The sequence below is a fragment of the Eschrichtius robustus genome, chromosome 1 (assembly GCF_028021215.1).
Source record: "Eschrichtius robustus isolate mEscRob2 chromosome 1, mEscRob2.pri, whole genome shotgun sequence".
Classification (NCBI taxonomy): domain Eukaryota; kingdom Metazoa; phylum Chordata; class Mammalia; order Artiodactyla; family Eschrichtiidae; genus Eschrichtius; species Eschrichtius robustus.
Genome location: NC_090824.1, coordinates 92,377,813 through 92,394,402, shown reverse-complemented (window position 1 = coordinate 92,394,402; position 16,590 = coordinate 92,377,813). Strand labels below are relative to the sequence as shown.

General features: G+C 43.9%; 1 protein-coding gene across 1 annotated transcript in view; it reads right to left on the bottom strand.

Annotated features, from left to right (window-relative positions):
- SQOR (sulfide quinone oxidoreductase) overlaps nt 1-16,590 on the bottom strand; it is a 44,850-nt gene that overhangs the window by 12,479 nt on the left and 15,781 nt on the right. The window contains exons 2-4 of the mRNA XM_068551038.1: nt 12,323-12,573; nt 9,602-9,772; nt 2,701-2,754 (exon numbers count right to left, since the gene is read on the bottom strand). Coding sequence (XP_068407139.1) covers nt 2,701-2,754; nt 9,602-9,772; nt 12,323-12,556 — 459 coding nt within the window. The 5' untranslated portion in view covers nt 12,557-12,573. The remainder of the gene's footprint in view (nt 1-2,700; nt 2,755-9,601; nt 9,773-12,322; nt 12,574-16,590) is intronic.

The window sequence follows — 16,590 nt, the reverse complement described above, 5'->3', positions numbered from 1 at the left end:
TGAGTTAAGAGACTCAAGCACAAGCAGGGAACCGTCAAAAACAGTCATCAAGATGGCCTGGTCCTTCAGAACCTCCCCAGGCTGTTCTCCAGCCTGTTCTCCAGGCTGTAGGGCACCCACCTGCAGAGTCACCCAACACCTATTCCTCAGGTCTCAAGGAAACAGAGTCCTATGGTCTCCTCCATTGCATCCAACATTAAGAGCAACTATTCCTCTGATTACTGACTATATCTTCTGCTGCAGTTTAAGTAGTTGTAATATTCTCAGTCTCAACAACAGTAACCATTTAGTACCATAAAATCACCTGGCATTTTAATGTTTCTGCAGTTTCACATCTATGTTAATATTCACTCCATTCACTATACTCCTCTGAGGGAGGGGGTGGAATATTATTGACCCACAGACACAGACGAGGAAACTGAAGACCAAGGTTGAGAGACCCACCTAGACTCTTACAGAACTAGATACCGAGGCCCCTGACCACTGCCGGTGGCTCTTCCCACAGGACCTCCACACTTCCTGGCTCCCAAAGAAAAACTCAGTATCCAAGAGATAAACAAACAGCAAATCTGCCTTCCTCGTTTTTCTCTAGTCTGAAGAAGTTGTTGTTAAGGAAAAGGGTGCCATAAAGTGATAACCAAGTTCCTTTTAAGGAGACTTGGTCATAAAGGGCAGTTTATGACGCCACTGAATCCAAGTTGCTTCTGGGAACCCTGAAGCAGAAGGAGCTGGGAAAGTCTGAGAAAGAGATGAGATAACAGGCTGTGCGCTGGGAGCTGTGGACCGTCCTACTGCACTGAGCAGACCAGCAAGCAGGACACGGCGCTGCAGAGACCCCCTCGGGAGCTGGTGGGGGAAAGAGGCGGAGGCAGCTGGGCAGAGAGAAGCTGCTGTGGTTCAACAGAGCCCAGATCAGAGATCCAGCCCTTCTGGAGGCCCAACTACATTCCTCCCCCGAGATCCAAACACCTTGGTATCCTCATCAAAGAAATCCCTTTTTGTTTACACTAACCTGGGTAGTTTTCTAGTATCTGCAAAGAGTGCTAAGTAACACAGTAGCCCTGGTAACATTATTCATGTTCTCTTAGCCTCAGTTTCCTCATCTATCAAGAGGAGATAAAAATATCTACCTCACAAGCAGTTGTGAGGAATCAGTATTAGATTCCTAGCATGGTCCCTGTACATAGTAGAGACTCCATAGTAACAGTTACTTTTAAATATTATTATTATTATTTTTTTTTATAAATTTATTCATTTTATCTTTGGCTGTGTTGGGTCTTCATTGCTGCCGTGCAGGCTTTCTCTAGTTGGTGGCGAGCAGGGGCTACTATTCGTGGCGGTGCACGGGCTTCTCATTGTGGTGGCTTCTCTTGTTGCGGAGCACAGGCCCTTAGGTGCACAGGCTTCAGTAGTTGTGGCACACGGGCTCAGTAGTTGTGGCTCTCGGGTTCTAGAGCACAGGCTCAGTCGTTGTGGCTCACGGACTTAGTTGCTCTGTGGCGTGTGGGATCTTCCCGGACCAGGGATCGAACCTGTGTCCCCTGCATTGGCAGGCAGATTCTCAACCACTGCGCCACCAGGGAAGCCCACTTTTAAATATTATTGTTTCTTGGTTTACTGCAAGAGGGTGCTAAGAACACTCAGAGCTGGTCTCTTCAAACAGTCCTCCCCTCATGGCACCGGGCTGTCGGGGTGACAGGATGGTGGAGATGGGCTGTCTTTGCTAAGTCAACTCTGGTGGGCTTTTTAAGAGGCATGGATGTCCCAGAAATTGTAACTGGCACCTTTCTCCATAGAGTCTCCTCCACAGTTTGTCGTTATATGAGGCTCATGACCCATGGCACCAAACTTATCACACTTTCACACCAAGTCATGGCTTGTTTAAACCTTCACAGAACACGTCCCAGGTCATTTTCACTACACCCTACCCTGGACATGTCATGATTCTGGTTTTTTACACAGAAACACACTTCAAAGACCCTGCTGATCCAACTCAGATGTGGCCCTCACCTGGACCGCATTCCTGAAACCTGTGACCTGGTCATCACAATGCTTTACGTGCTTCAGCTACTTATCCACAGTCCCCAATAAGCTTCTGGAAATCATAATTACTAACTCACCCCATTATGTCTTAGGAAACTAAATTTGAATCTCACAATTGTCAGAAGGCATCTGGTTCTCTAGCTCCCTGAAAAGGGAGGTCTAAGGAACTTCTAGGGCAGCATTTATATCGTGTCGGTCACTTCATACTAAAAAACCCAGCTCTATGCAACAAAACTCAGACATCCTTCCAGCTCCTGGTAAGCTAACTGCTGGTATTCAACCCTTAAAGTCTGCTTAAGAATTCACAATCTAAATCTTACTTTCAAAGGAAAATTTTATCTGTAATATAACCAACTAAGTCCTACAGAGAAAGGTAGTTTTCTTGTAAGTGTGGAAAAGGCTGCTATTTTGCAAGAATTACCATCAGGCCATGGACACGCTGAACTCTGATTAAAGTTTAAAGCTAGAACATATCATGATCATTGACAGAACCTTAGAGAAGACTTTTTTAAAACCATAAAAAGACTGCTGAGAAATAAAACTAGAAGGGGATTTCTTAATACTCTTTCTTGTCAAAATGAATGTAAAGCAACTAAATGCGGTTTTGATCGTAGCATAAGTACACCAGTGTAACATAAAAGTAGCTTAAAACAGTACCTTCTCGTAGTCCAGCTGAATTCCGAGAGCAATGATAAGATATTTGTAGGAAATCTGCAACACAAAAAAATGACATTTTAGACCAGGACCCAAAAAGTGGCAGCCCAAGGGCTGACTCAGGCCCCAAATGTGTGTGGCCAACACTGCGTTTCCATTTTTTTACCGTGACTGACTTGGGGCTGTGGGTAGTGGGCAGGACAGCAGGCAGGGATGCACGTTCCAGTTTGCCATCATGCCCACCGTTCTCTGCTGCCTCACACCTCACTGCTTCACAAATATTGTATAACCTGCCTGGCCTCTGGGAGCTCGAGACGCCTGTATTTTTACACAGTGGAGAACGACAGCAAAGAGGCCACAGTGCTTCCCTAGTGCTTGTGTTAACACAACATTTTTCATGTTGAAGAGTGGGAGGATGACTTTCAAATCTTAAAACAATCAACTTTCTTTTTTTTTTTTAACATCTTTATTGGAGTATAATTGCTTTACAATGGTGTGTTAGTTTCTGCTGTATAACAAAGTGAAGCAGCTATACGTATACATATATCCCCATATCCCCTCCCTCTAGAGTCTCCCTCCCACCCTCCCTATCCCACCCCTCTAGGTGGTCACAAAGCACAGGGCTGATCTCCCTGTGCTATGAGGCTGCTTCCCACTAGCTATCTATTTTACATTTGGTAGTGTATATATGTCCATGCCACTCTCTCACTTCGTCCCAATTTACCCTTCCCCCTCCCCGTGTCCTCAAGTCCATTCTCTACTACGTCTGTGTCTTTATTCCTGTCCTGTCCCTAGGTTCTTCAGAACCTTTTTTTTTTTTTTTTAGATTCCATGTATATGTGTTAGCATACGGTACTTGTTTTTCTCTTTCTGACTTACTTCACTCTGTATGTAGGTCCATCCACCTCACTGCAGATAACTCAATTTCGTTTCTTCTTATGGCTGAGTGATATTCCAAAAACAATCAGCTTTCTTTAAAAGCTATCAGGTAACTTGTGAATCCCAAGCAAATCTGACCTGTCGTATGAATTGGATCAATATCGTAACTGAGAAACTGCTCTTTTGAGGGTCACTGAAAAGGATGTGTGTGATATAACCTACCTGATCTTGTTTAATGATCTGTTTGGAATTTAAAACTCCTCTCTTTAAATATGGGCATTGTGCTTATCCATGCTGAGGGCAAAAGTATCCATATTTATTGTGATGGAAATGGGGGTTTAGGATCAGAGGGAAGACAAGTTGAAGCACAAGAGTGTAAGCAAGAAGGATGTAAAGTGAAAGGACTTGCCTAGAAAACTGGAGAATGACTACAGGAGCCCAGAATGGAGCCACAGGTGGTGACTGCCACAGTCTTGTACCAAACAGAGAAGCACTTGTGTTATACAGCAGCAATGTTCTCCTCACTACATGGAACGCTCCTAGAGGATAAAGGTTATGTCTTGTTCCCTATAGTCCTAGAATCTAGCACAGTCACTAAATTAAAGTGAGGAAGTTGGTAATGCTTGTTGGATGAAAGGACAGGTGGATGGTTGATTTCAGTTGCTTGTGAAAAATACAGTTTATCAAAGTGGACAGATAATATATACATCTTCACCTGTATGATCTGCCTACCCATAGAGACTGGGTGCCCTTAAATTCCTTGGTCTGTAGGAAGGTGTACCAGGCCCATTAAATGGCTGAGTGAACTGTGTTGAGTCTTCAGGGTGTGAGGTCAGAGATGGCATGGGGTCTGGGGGTGGTGCCCTACAGGTAAGACATATGCATACTGTCAGCAAGAAAAGCCATTGGTTTGTGCCTGCCTTGATGGTTCTATTAGAGCATAATATTGATTATTTTAAGGACTAGTAACAGACATGCTTAAGATTATGAAAAAAAATAAATAAATAAGGGAGAATAAACCCTAAAGTAGCAAACAACACAAGAAAGCCTCAAGTCTTTTGAATGAGTTCAAGCTTCCAGGCCAGAAGACCTAACTCTAAGGAACTGCAAAAACTTGTAGACAAAACTTTTGAGCAATTTCAGAGAACAGTGCAGACCCCGCTGGAAGGCTAAATATGGGCAAGTGTTCTAATTTTATACAGGGGATGGGGGAGGTAAATTCTGACACTAACAATTTAGTAAATAGGATGTTTAAACATTTCAAAATTCCAGGCTCATCTACTAAATAGATGTCTCGTAATAATTTAGAAAAAGAAAAGCATCAGCATGTGTTCACAGACTGTAAACCTGCTTTCCATCAGTCAGCAGTCAAATACTCTGCGGGCACAGGGTGGATACTCAATAAATATTTCCTTTTCCTTTTTTCCATGTATTCTTTTGTTTTTAATAGATCTTCATTGGAGTATAATTGCTTCACAATACTGTGTTAGTTTCTGTTGTACACCAAAGTGAATCAGCCATATGCATACATATGTCCCCATATCCCCTCCCTCTTGAGCCTCCCTCCCACCCTCCCTATCCCACCCCTCTAGGTCATCGCAAAACACCGAGCTGATCTCCCTGTGCTATGCTGCTGCTTCCCACTAGCTATTTTACATTCGGTAGTGTATATATGTTGATGCTACTCTCACTTCACCCCAGATTTCCCCTCCCACCCCATGTCCTCAAGTCCATTCTCTATGTCTACATGTTTATTCCTGCCCTGCAACTAGGTTCATCAGTACCATTTTTTTTTTTTAGAGTCCACATATATGTGTTAGCATATGGTATTTGTTTTTCTCTTTCTGACTTACTTCACTCTGTATGACAGACTCTAGGTCCATCCATCTCACTATAAATAACTCAGTTTCGTTTCTTTTTATGGCTAAGTAATATTCCATTGTATATATGTGCCACATCTTCTTTATCCATTCATCTGTTGATGGATATTTAGGTTGGTTCCATGTCCTGGCTATTGTAAATAGTGCTGCAATGAACACTGGGGTACATGACTCTTTTTGAATTATGGTTTTCTCAGGGTATATGCCCAGTAGTGGGATTGCTGGGTCATATGGTAGTTATATTTTTAGTTTTGTAAGGAACCTCCATACTGTTTTCCAAAGTGGTTGTATCAATTTACATTCCCACCAACAGTGCAGGAGGGTTCCCTTTTCACCATACCCTTTCCAGCATTTATTGTTTCTAGATTTTTTGATAATAGCCATTCTGACCGGTGTGAGGTGATACCTCATTGTAGTTTTGATTTGCATTTCTCTAATAATTAGTGATGTTGAGCATCTTTTCAGGTGTCTCCTGGCCATCTGTATGTCTTCCTTGGTGAAATGTCTATTTAGGTCATCTGCCCATTTTTTAACTGGATTGTTTTTTTGATATTGAGCTCCATGAGCTGTTTGTATATTTTGGAGATTAATCCTTTGTCTGTTGTTTCATTTGCAAATATTTTCTCCCATCCTGAGGGTTGTCTTTTTGTCTTGTTTATGGTTTCCTTTGCTGTGCAAAAACTTTTAAGTTTAATTAAGTCCCATTTGTTTATTTCAAGTATTCTTTAAAAAATAATAACAGCAACATTTCTTGAGCATTCACTCTGTACAAGGCACTGTTCTGAATGTTTTACATGCTTTAATTCATTTAATCCTCACAGCAACCCAATGAAGTAGGTATTGTTAGTAGTACCATTTTACAGATGAAGAAACTGAGGCACTACTTGATCACAAAGATTTACTGAACACCTTCTATGTGACAGATATTGTGCTAAGTCCTGGACATACAACGCTGAACAAGAAAGACCCAGTTCCTACCCCTCCAGGAACTCAGTCTAGTGGGCAAGACAGACATTACCAGATAATCACACAAATAATTACTAAACCACAGAATGCTGTGATGGCATGTCAAGGGGGAACCTGACTAGTCTGGTAGATCAGGGAAGGCTTGCCTGAAGATGTCATCTCTAAGCTAACGATAAGCAGGAGTTAGCTAGGGGAAGAGGTGGAAGCAGCATGTGCAAATGTCCTGGGGAAGAAGGAGGCCAAGGTATTTGAGGAAATGAGAGGCCAGTGTGCTGGAGTAGGAACAAGGAAGAGAACAGAACCAGGTTAAATCTGGAGAAGGAGCAAGGACCAGTCTACACGGGGCCTGGGGGACACATTCCAAACACACAGAACTCTGAATCAGGGAAAAGTCAGAGACACAGACACACTGAGGCTGGATTTCAGCAGTACCCTCACATTGTAAATAGGATAGGAAAGTGTAAACAAAGAATGGAAATGATTTGGTAAATTTTTTAATATTTTCAAAAGAATATTGACTGATTTATGTAAGCTAGAAAAAAGTTCTCTAGGGGCATGTTAAAGAATTAAAACCTTGAACTTAAATGAAACCATCATGGATAATGGCAAGGAAAAATTGCTAACTGGATGTCTGAATCAAAAATCTAAAAGATCCAGGCAGGCTGGGAGGGTGACCCAAAACCAAGAAGAAGAGACATTGTATGTAGATTTCTGATATCTGGCTATGGAATACTTTTGCTTAAAAAATCTCGGAGAAGAGTCTCACCAACTAATACCAACTTCTTTCGCCCTAAAACAAGACTCTACAACTCTCCCAAGGGTCTAGGCCTTAGATGTCTAAGCAGGACTCAGAAGTGAGAGCACCTCCCAGTGCCTCTCCTTCTCAAGAGATAAGACAAGTTTATGTTCCTTAAGATACACACAAACCCAATCACAGAGGACTCTGAGCTATTCCTAGAATGCAAAGGGGTCTGACTAGGAGGCAGGCACTGCTGTACCAAAGGGGGATGTGTATTAGAAGATATAAGTCCGCTGGTCCCATGATCTGGCAGCAGACTGGCAAGGGAAACGAGCCCCAAAACTCAATCTTGTGAATTGAGAACAATCTTGTGTTTAATCCAGTCTGCTCTCCTGGACATGCTGGGGAAAATATGGAAGTGTTTCAACAGGGAGAAAATAATATATAAAATTTTTAATTTAATGTAAATAAATAAATATGTCTGTATATATTTTAGGATGGGGGATGCTTGACTTGACAGTAGATTATGTGAAAAAAAGACCCAGTGGTTTGAGCTGACCTCTAGCCCAGCATGAATCAGCACTGTGATAACTTGGCAAATGCTAGCTTGGATTCTATCTAGTTGTGGGAGAGAATGTCCCACTCTATTCTGGGCTGTTCTGTAGTGTTGGCTACTCTTCTAGGCACCTCTAGGGGCCACGGATCATGGGGGCAAAACAAGCCAGATGATGTCTCAAGCAGGGTAAAGAGGGTAGTGAGAGGGCTGGAGCTCATGAAATCTGAGGAAAATGGAGACAGCAGGACAAGTCTACCTGAGGAGAAGACTGACACAGACTCTAAGAGCCACCTTCAAATAGTTGGAGGGTTTCTCCACAGAAAAGAGAGAAGGCTTTCTCTCCCACACTACAGGAAGAATAAGGGGCAAGAACAGTATTATGGCTACTATCACCCTGGAGGCCCAAGAAAGAACAAAAAAAGAGGTTACGGGAAGGTAGATTCTGACTCATTAAAGGCAGAACTTTCTTATAACCTGTCTGTCTATAAAAAATGAAGAGGGATAACTTGTCAGAGAAGTCCCTGGCCCTGGAAAGTGTAAATACTAACCCATTTTAAACTCAACCCCCTACCCCACGTGCCTCAATCCCAGTAATTAGGCTCTATTTTTTTAAATGAATATTCATCACCTTCTAACACATTATATAACTTATTATGTCTACTGTTTATTGTATGTCTTCCTCCACTAGAAATATAAAATCCAGGACAATAAGGATTTTTGTCTGTTTTCGTTCACTTGTATATTCCTAAAACTGTACCTAGGTTATAATAATGCCTAATAAATATTGAGGAAGGAAGGAAGGAGGGGAGGGAGAGAGGGAGGGGAGGGAGGAAGGAAGGAAGGGGGGAAGGAGGGTTGGTTCAGGGTTGATCAGGGTTCAGGGAAAGGCTGCAAACAATCTCTGAACTCCTTGAAATTAAATGCAAAATTAGGTACATATATGCATTTTCTAGACTGGGCTAATTAAGATCCACACTCAGAAAGATCCATGACCTAAGGAAAGGTTGAGAATGCCTGGAGCCAATGGTCCCTGCTTAGAGCAAGGGGTTGGATCTGAAAGATTCCCACCAACTCTCAGATTCTACAGTTCTGTGAAAATGCTGGAGTGCCCAGTCTGGAGGGAGCCGGGTCAGGATATTAAGGCCAATAACACCCTGGGGGCCCAAGAACCATGGGAGCCCGGAACAGGCCTGTGTGGCACGATGGCTGTCCTGGGCTCAGCAGCAGACGAGGGGACACGATGCACCGATGGCTCCTAAGCCTGTCTTCTCACCGTCCTGCCCTCATCCCCTCAGTCAGACACAGGGGCTGCAGTTGCTGAAAAGCTGTGATCCCTGTGTCGTGGTGGGGGGGAGGAGACTTCTAAATGGTGCTGAGCAACCATGAGCCTCAAGCTGCAGCAGCAGCAATTCTCAGCCCTGGCACCACCGCAGTCACACAGTTCCCTAACAGCTCTGGCTGAGCTCCCCCAAGTGTGACTGGGACGGATACTTCCCAACACCCCCTTCCTCTGCAGGACCAGGGGTCAGATAGAGAGGCTGGCTGCTTCAAAGGAAAAAGGAGGGAGGTACCTGGTATTTTCACACAGAGCAGTAGTATTTGTTCAATAAAAATTCAGGCATATGATACTGTACCAAGCAATAGGACAAACAGTGGTGTTCAATAAATACTTGTCTTCGTTGTTCATTTATTAATTCAGCATCACTCAGTCCTTCCATCTATCCCATCCTCCATTCCCCACACCCCCTCCCATCTCACGCAGTATTCAACACACACACACACACGCACATGTATACCGCCCTCTTACCATGAAGCTGTCCAGTTTGATAATGGCTGTGCGTTCAATACAAGCCCTCAGGTTAACAAAAGCCAAAGGACGGTTACCTCCTTGTCGTTGTCTGTGTGGATGCAGTTCTTGTCTGGGTTCAGATCAACCACTCTAGCTTTGATCCACTCTACACCAGATGGAATCACACTCGCTGTGGGATGGCCAGATGAGGCTAATGGTTTGGCACCAGCTCCCACCAGGGTCCAGATTGGCTGGTAGAAATGTCTCTAAGGAACAAAGTATTTGGAGATTCATTTCAACGTGAGGCCGATCAAAAGGGTCATAGCTAAAAGTACATGAGTTAGACTCTCTCAATTCCTCCCTCCAGACCCTTGGAGCATCACAGAGAAAAGTCTCCAGAAGGTTAGTCTTCCCGCCACCGACTCCACTGATGTCTCCTACTGTGTTAAGCTCTGAAGGGCAGTCACCTACAAAAGAATTCTGCCAAGATCAGCAAAAAAAGCCATAAACTATCTTTAGTGAGCACTGTATTATTTATTGCTTAAATAATACAGATTTAAGATTTGGTGTTTAACATGCACATGTTACATATACATGCATATAAGCACACACACATTATTAATCCATTTATGTGCACGGATATAAAGAAAAAGTAAGCCCCAAAACCTAAATATGGCTCCTCAGAAATTTGTGAGGTAAGTCTGAAAAGTTTACTGCCGCTTTGGGGATGCTCAAAACTTCATTAACTTCCCACTGTGTTTCCCAAGCCCATGGGGAGGACTACAGACATCCCCCATCAGCACTAGGATCCCTCTTCTCCTTTCTCAGAGGCATCAGATCCTACCATGATACCGAAACTTCCAGTATTTTCTGGAGTTCTTCTGCTTCAGATGGTCCACTCTTGATCTCAGCTAGTTGTGAAAGTTCTAGGCTCGGGGCCAAAGGGCATATTGGCTTAATGGTCTCTGAGAATTCCAATGCATCCATGGAGTAGACCAGGGGACCAAGAGATCTCAACATTGTCAAAATGCCTCATACTGGCCAGACAGAATTGCCCACACCCCCAGAGAGTGAAGAGGACATGAGGAACAGCTCTGCAATCTCCCTATAGCCGTAATGCATGGGATCAAAGATAAGGGGGGCAGAGGTCTCCAGCTGTGAGAGCTCAACGACTTCAAGTCCATCTTGAACAGAAAGGGGAATGAAAATACAAACTGGGATTATTTTTTAGACTGCAAACAAGCACGAGCTCTAGCAGTCACTAAACCAGACACAGGAGGGAAAGTGGCAAAGGCCTGAGCCGCTGGCAGCTCCTGCGACAGCCCCTGTCACGCACTTCCTCACAGAGCGGGACAGACCCCATTCTGGCCTCCTGAATTGTGTCCAGTGCCTTGGAGGGGCCTGTCTCATCACAAAGAGTAGCCCCACCGGGAGGCCTTCCGTGCGTTAGCTACAATCCACCACAGGCCACCTGATACAGCTCTCAGACCACTGTCATTTCAAATGTTGTCCCTGAATTAAAGTCACTTTTAAGAGGAAATAGAGAGGGCCCTCCAGTCTCCCCACAAGTCACAACCTACCAGTTGGAGATTGCAAAAAAGCCCTGGGCAGCCTCGTTTGGTACTGGGAAGACTTCTTGAAAAGGACCGTGCCTTTCTTGCCCTACCCTCCTCCACCAAACCGGCACCAGATCCATTTTGCTTTTTCCTCCCAAAGATACAGCTTCCCACTGGTGCACACCCAGTTCCTTAGGAAACATTAAGCCAACCGCCAAAATGCTTGACTATTTTTTGAAGCTTTGGACAATCTTAAAATATTTTTCATGAAATAGTGCTTTACAAACACTTCCCAACTTCCCTCCTCGTGTCTGCTAGCTTTTTCTGCTTTATAATCTGTTTATAATCTCTTACACTTATATTTCTCAAACCCACTGACACCTTTTCAGTGGGTTTTTACCTTTCCCCACCCCCACCCCCCCCCGCCCCTCAACTCATCACCCTTTCTCCAGACTGGAACAGGGAAAGGAAGGTGCAACGGCCACTGATTTTCTTCTGGACGTGAGACTGAAGGTAGAGGATGACACGAGTTGAATTGTTTCTCTCCAAAAAATATGCTGACGTCCTAACCCCAGGACCTGCGATCGTGACCTTATTTGGAAATAGGGTCTTTGCAGATGTAATCAAGTTAAGATGGGGTCACGCTGGATTAGAATGTCCTTGACTCTCTAATGTCTATCCATCAGACTGTCTAACGTCTAATCCAATGACTGGTGTCCTTATAAGTAGGTCACGTGAAGACACTAGAGCCACACAGAGAGAAGGCCATGTGAAAACAGAGGCAGAGACTGGAGTGATCTACAACAAGCCAAGGAACACCAAGGACTGTCCACAACCACAGAAACTAGGAGAGAGGCATGAGACAGCTTCCCCTTCCCCCTCAGCCTTCAAGGGGAGCATGGTCTTGCTAACACCTTGGTTTTGGACTTCTAGCCTCCAGAACTGCGAAAGAATAAATCATCTGTTGTTTCAAGCCACCCCCTTTATGGCAATTTGTTATGGCAGCCCTAAGAAACTAACAGAGAGAAGAACATAAGCCAAGAGATCTGTCCTCGCTCTCTCCCTCCCCCCACCTTCTCCCAATTATTTTGGACGAACTGCTTTTTATGCCCAGAAAGAGAAGCACTAACCTGGGAACATGGTGGCCTAGGCATGACAGTCATCCCCAACCCAGCCCCTAACCTACGCATGCATGTGCACGACACACACACACACACACACACACACACACACACACACACTCAAAAGGGGGAGACTTACCTCGCTGGGCTCAATGATGGCCACATTCTCTGCGCCCACTTTCCTCTTCATGCGGGCCGCCATGGTGATCCCACCACTGCCCCCACCCAGCACCAGCACCTCATAGTGGTTCTTGGCTGCGAGGCTGGCCCCTGTGTGAAGCTGAAGTGGTTTGGCCTGCTGACAGCCCAGCCTGAGGAAGCAGGCAAAGAGTCGGACACGGGGCCCAGGTACCACAGCGGCCAGCGGGGTCATCTTCAGGCTAGATCAGGCTAGAAAGGAACAGATAAGGCTCTGTGTAAGGAAGGAGCCACTATGGGACCAAAGCATTTTCATTCAGGGAGGGAGGGGAGGCTGGCATCTGGCCGGCTCTAGCTGGTTGCCCCCGTTTCAACACCACCTTCCCACCTGGCTGTGGTCAAGAGCTTCTTGGGAATGCTCCACAGATGGCTAACAATTGGCTAAGCTTTTCCTTTTCTCCCTTTTCTCCTCCTTTCGGGACGTCTCAGACTTTGAACCAAGGAAGTCTCATCTTTTAAGTTCTCCTCATAATGTGCCTGTACCTCTCCTTGTCCCTCCCTAAAGCTAGGGCATCATCTACGGTATCCCGCTGTCATCCTTCTCCTCTCAGGCACATTCCTCAATTCTTTCTTTGGCTTTTCAGTCCACCAAATATGTATGAGTCTACAGATAGACATCTGAACAATCCCTTGCCACAAAGGGCACCTGAGACCTTGCTGAAACAGAAATAGTCCAGCAAGAAACCCACCTTCTCTGTAGCTCAGAGTTCAGGCCAAGGTAATCAGAGCCTCAGCCCCACTAAGAAGTACCCGGATCTGCCTGCCCAGCGACACACGATTTAAATCACTGGCTACAGACACATAAGCAAAGGCCCTCCATATCTTTGGCAGTTTCAACCAGATGATGCAAAAGCCATAAAAGGAGCCCTGCCTGGTATCATAAAGTTATATTTTATGAAAAGAATCTGCATATGCTGCTGACCAGTCTTTTATTATAACCAATTCGGTAAATAATCTCCCCTTTATAGTTTTTCCAAGAGACACACTTTACCTTTAGGAAAAGGTGTTTCTGCTCTGAGCAGCTGGTGCTTTGGCAGTGAGGAAACGAAGGCGTCTCAGAAACTGGCCTTGGCGACATCCCATCCATAGATCCGGCCTTGGATACAGGCCTCACATCTTGGATACAGTCTATTTTATAACTTGAGGGGTCCAGACCAAACTATCTCCCTCCCTGCGTATTACAGCACCCCAGATTCCACCATCAAGCTCAGCCCTGTGGGTTCAACAATGCTCCAGGAACCGTTTATTAAAATGCAAGTACCCAGCTGGGGGATAACACTTCTAGCTGCTAAGTTCACTAACTTCTTAATGGGAACAACTTAATTATATGACTTCCCCCGCCAGTGGAGAAGAGGAAGGCTACACGAGGGAATTAGAGAGAGCTGGGAGGGAAAAACGCTATGAAAGGAAGAAAGAAGGGCCCTGGAGGAGTGAGAAGGAGGGGCCGGAGTGATGATTTTAATTAAGATTAACTCTACTCCAGTGTTTTGGAACCCCTGACAATTTCCTCAATATTTCAGATCTGAAAGGCAACCCAGAGCTGGGGGGAGGGACATGGGGGCCACAGAAAGTGGGGCAGGCTCATACACTGTTGCCACAAGTTTAAATCAGTATGACCCTTATAGAAAACATTTCTCATCCTTTCACCCTGCATTTTCATTTCTGGGACTCTGTTCTAAGGAAGTAACCTCTAATACTTAAGAAGACAAACCTTTACAAAGATATATCTCACATATTCATTCATAATACGTTCAACCCTGAGTTAACTGGTTTGTGGATTGGATCTGATTATGTCCTGGTTACAGAAAAAACAACTGCAGGTTCCACACTGGCCAAGGAAGGCTCAGGCTCCAGACTATTCTAACCAAGGCTAATTTATGATTACTTCTCTTTTAAATATGGGGGGAGGGGGGTGTGCGGAGAGATGGGCAGGAATAGCCATCTGCATGTTAAAACTTTGGGGAAGGGTTAAGTAAAATATGGTTACACAAGATGACCTATGTAGTCTTTTCAAATTATGTTTACATAATTAGTTTTCCAGAATAATTACGTTATGATCAGGATATAAATTGGAATTACAATATGAGCTCAACTATGTAAGAGAAAGTGTATTTTAAAAAACAGCAAAATGTTAACACTGGGTAAGTGGTTTTTCTCTGGGTTTTAGAATAATGGGTGATTTTGACTTCTTCTGCTTTTCTGTATCTTATAAAATATCTACTGTACACATATATTAATGTTATAATAATGAAATCTATTTTGATGACAATAACAAACATGTACTAAGTCCTTTACATAAACATTTAACTTGTGAGATGGCTGTCATTATCATCCCCATTTTGCAGATGATAAAACTGAGGCAGGGAGCTCACAAATGGTGGACTGTGATTTGAACCTGGGCACTTTAGTGCCAGAGCCTCTGCTTTAAACCACTATATCTATTATCTCTACCAACAACAACAAAACAGTGCTTACATGATAATCTTAAATGAAAAAAATCCAGATATCTTTTCCACACTTCCCACAAAAGGGAAACCATTTTTTGCACGGTACTGACACCTAAATATTAGCAATGTTTTGATAACACTATAATTGATTTTTTTGCCTCTTCTTTGCATGTGCTTTTCTCACGTTTTCTTTAATGAGCTTTAAATTTTAAAAATCATTCAATTTGGTTTTATTTGTTTGGTTGGGTATTTTGTTTGTTAGTTCTTTGTTTCTTAATCATTGAGGAGTGGAGGAAATCACCAAGTAGGATATTGCTGTTTGCTAGGGAAGAAGATATTTTATGGTGAATAGACAGTCGTCACATCCTGCCTTGCTATATGTCCACAGAGCAACGGAATCACAGCAAAACTCCTCGCTTGCCTTTTAGGGAAACCACTTTTTCATGGTCCTGACACAACATCTTAACTCCATGGAAAGAGTTACAAAATAATGATCTAAAAGGAGGCCTGGCTAAGTTTCTGATTTCCAGCCACGCCATCTGAGGCTCTTCAACCTCCTAATTCCCTTCCAGCCTAATACCCCATGGTTCTCCTCTTGAAAGAGGAAGAGGTTATGCAAATGTTTCCTTCATTCGGCCAAGAAGGCTAGTTCTGTTTTATTTCAGCAGTTACCCGTAGCCTATTTCTGGATTCAGTGTAAATAAACACAAAGTCCTCTGAACCAGTTCTATCAACTTCATTAATAACAGTCATCAAGCAGAATATCCTGGCCTTTGCAGTCAAATTTCACTTGTGAACCATAAACAAAAATTTCACAAACATAAAAGAACGTGTTAGAGGAAATGTTCCAAGTTTGAAAACACTTGAAAATCTCAGGAACACTCTCATTCTAACAATGTAATGTCGTCCTCACTTTCGGATCAGAAAAACCAGAACCACAATCTAATGCTATTTGTGGAGAAGGTAGGGCATGATACAAAGTCAAAGACCAGAAAAAACCCAGGACAATAATGCATAATCATAATTTTTTAGTATCCCACTTTGGAACTGTGGTATAATAAAATATATATATTTGGACTTTATTCCCCGTTCATGGTACAAAGCTCCTAAAACCCTTGGAATTTCTTGGGTGATAGGAGTTGTTATTCAATAGCAAATAATAATAAGGAGCCCCTTTCAACCATAACTGTTTATGTTAATGAAGCGACTCAGGATGGGACCCCTAGATAGCTTCACGATGGAGGCCGTTCACCAGAAAGACCAAACATGTCATTAGAGGGTTGGAATATTCAGCCCCGCCCCCAGTTTCTGGGAGGAAATGGGGCTGGAGATTGAATTCTATAAAAACTCTTGAACAGGGGCTTCCCTGGTGGCGCAGTGGTTAAGAATCCGCCTGTCAGTGCAGGGGACACGGGTTCAAGCCCTGGTCCAGGAAGATCCCACATGCCGCGGAGCAACTAAGCCTGTGGCCACAACCACTGAGCCTGTGCTCTAGAGCCTGTGAGCCACAACTACTGAGCCCGTGTGCCACAACTACTGAAGCCTGTGCACCTAGGGCCTGTGCTCCGCAACAAGAGAAGCCACCGCAATGAGAAGCCCGCGCACCGCAACGAAGAGTAGCCCCCGCTCTCCACAACTAGAGAAAGCCGGCGCGCAGCAACGAAGACCCAACGCAGCCATAAATAAATAAATAAATAAGTAAATAAGTAAAATTTAAAACAACAAAAAAAACCTCTTGAACAATGAGATTCTGAGAGCTTCC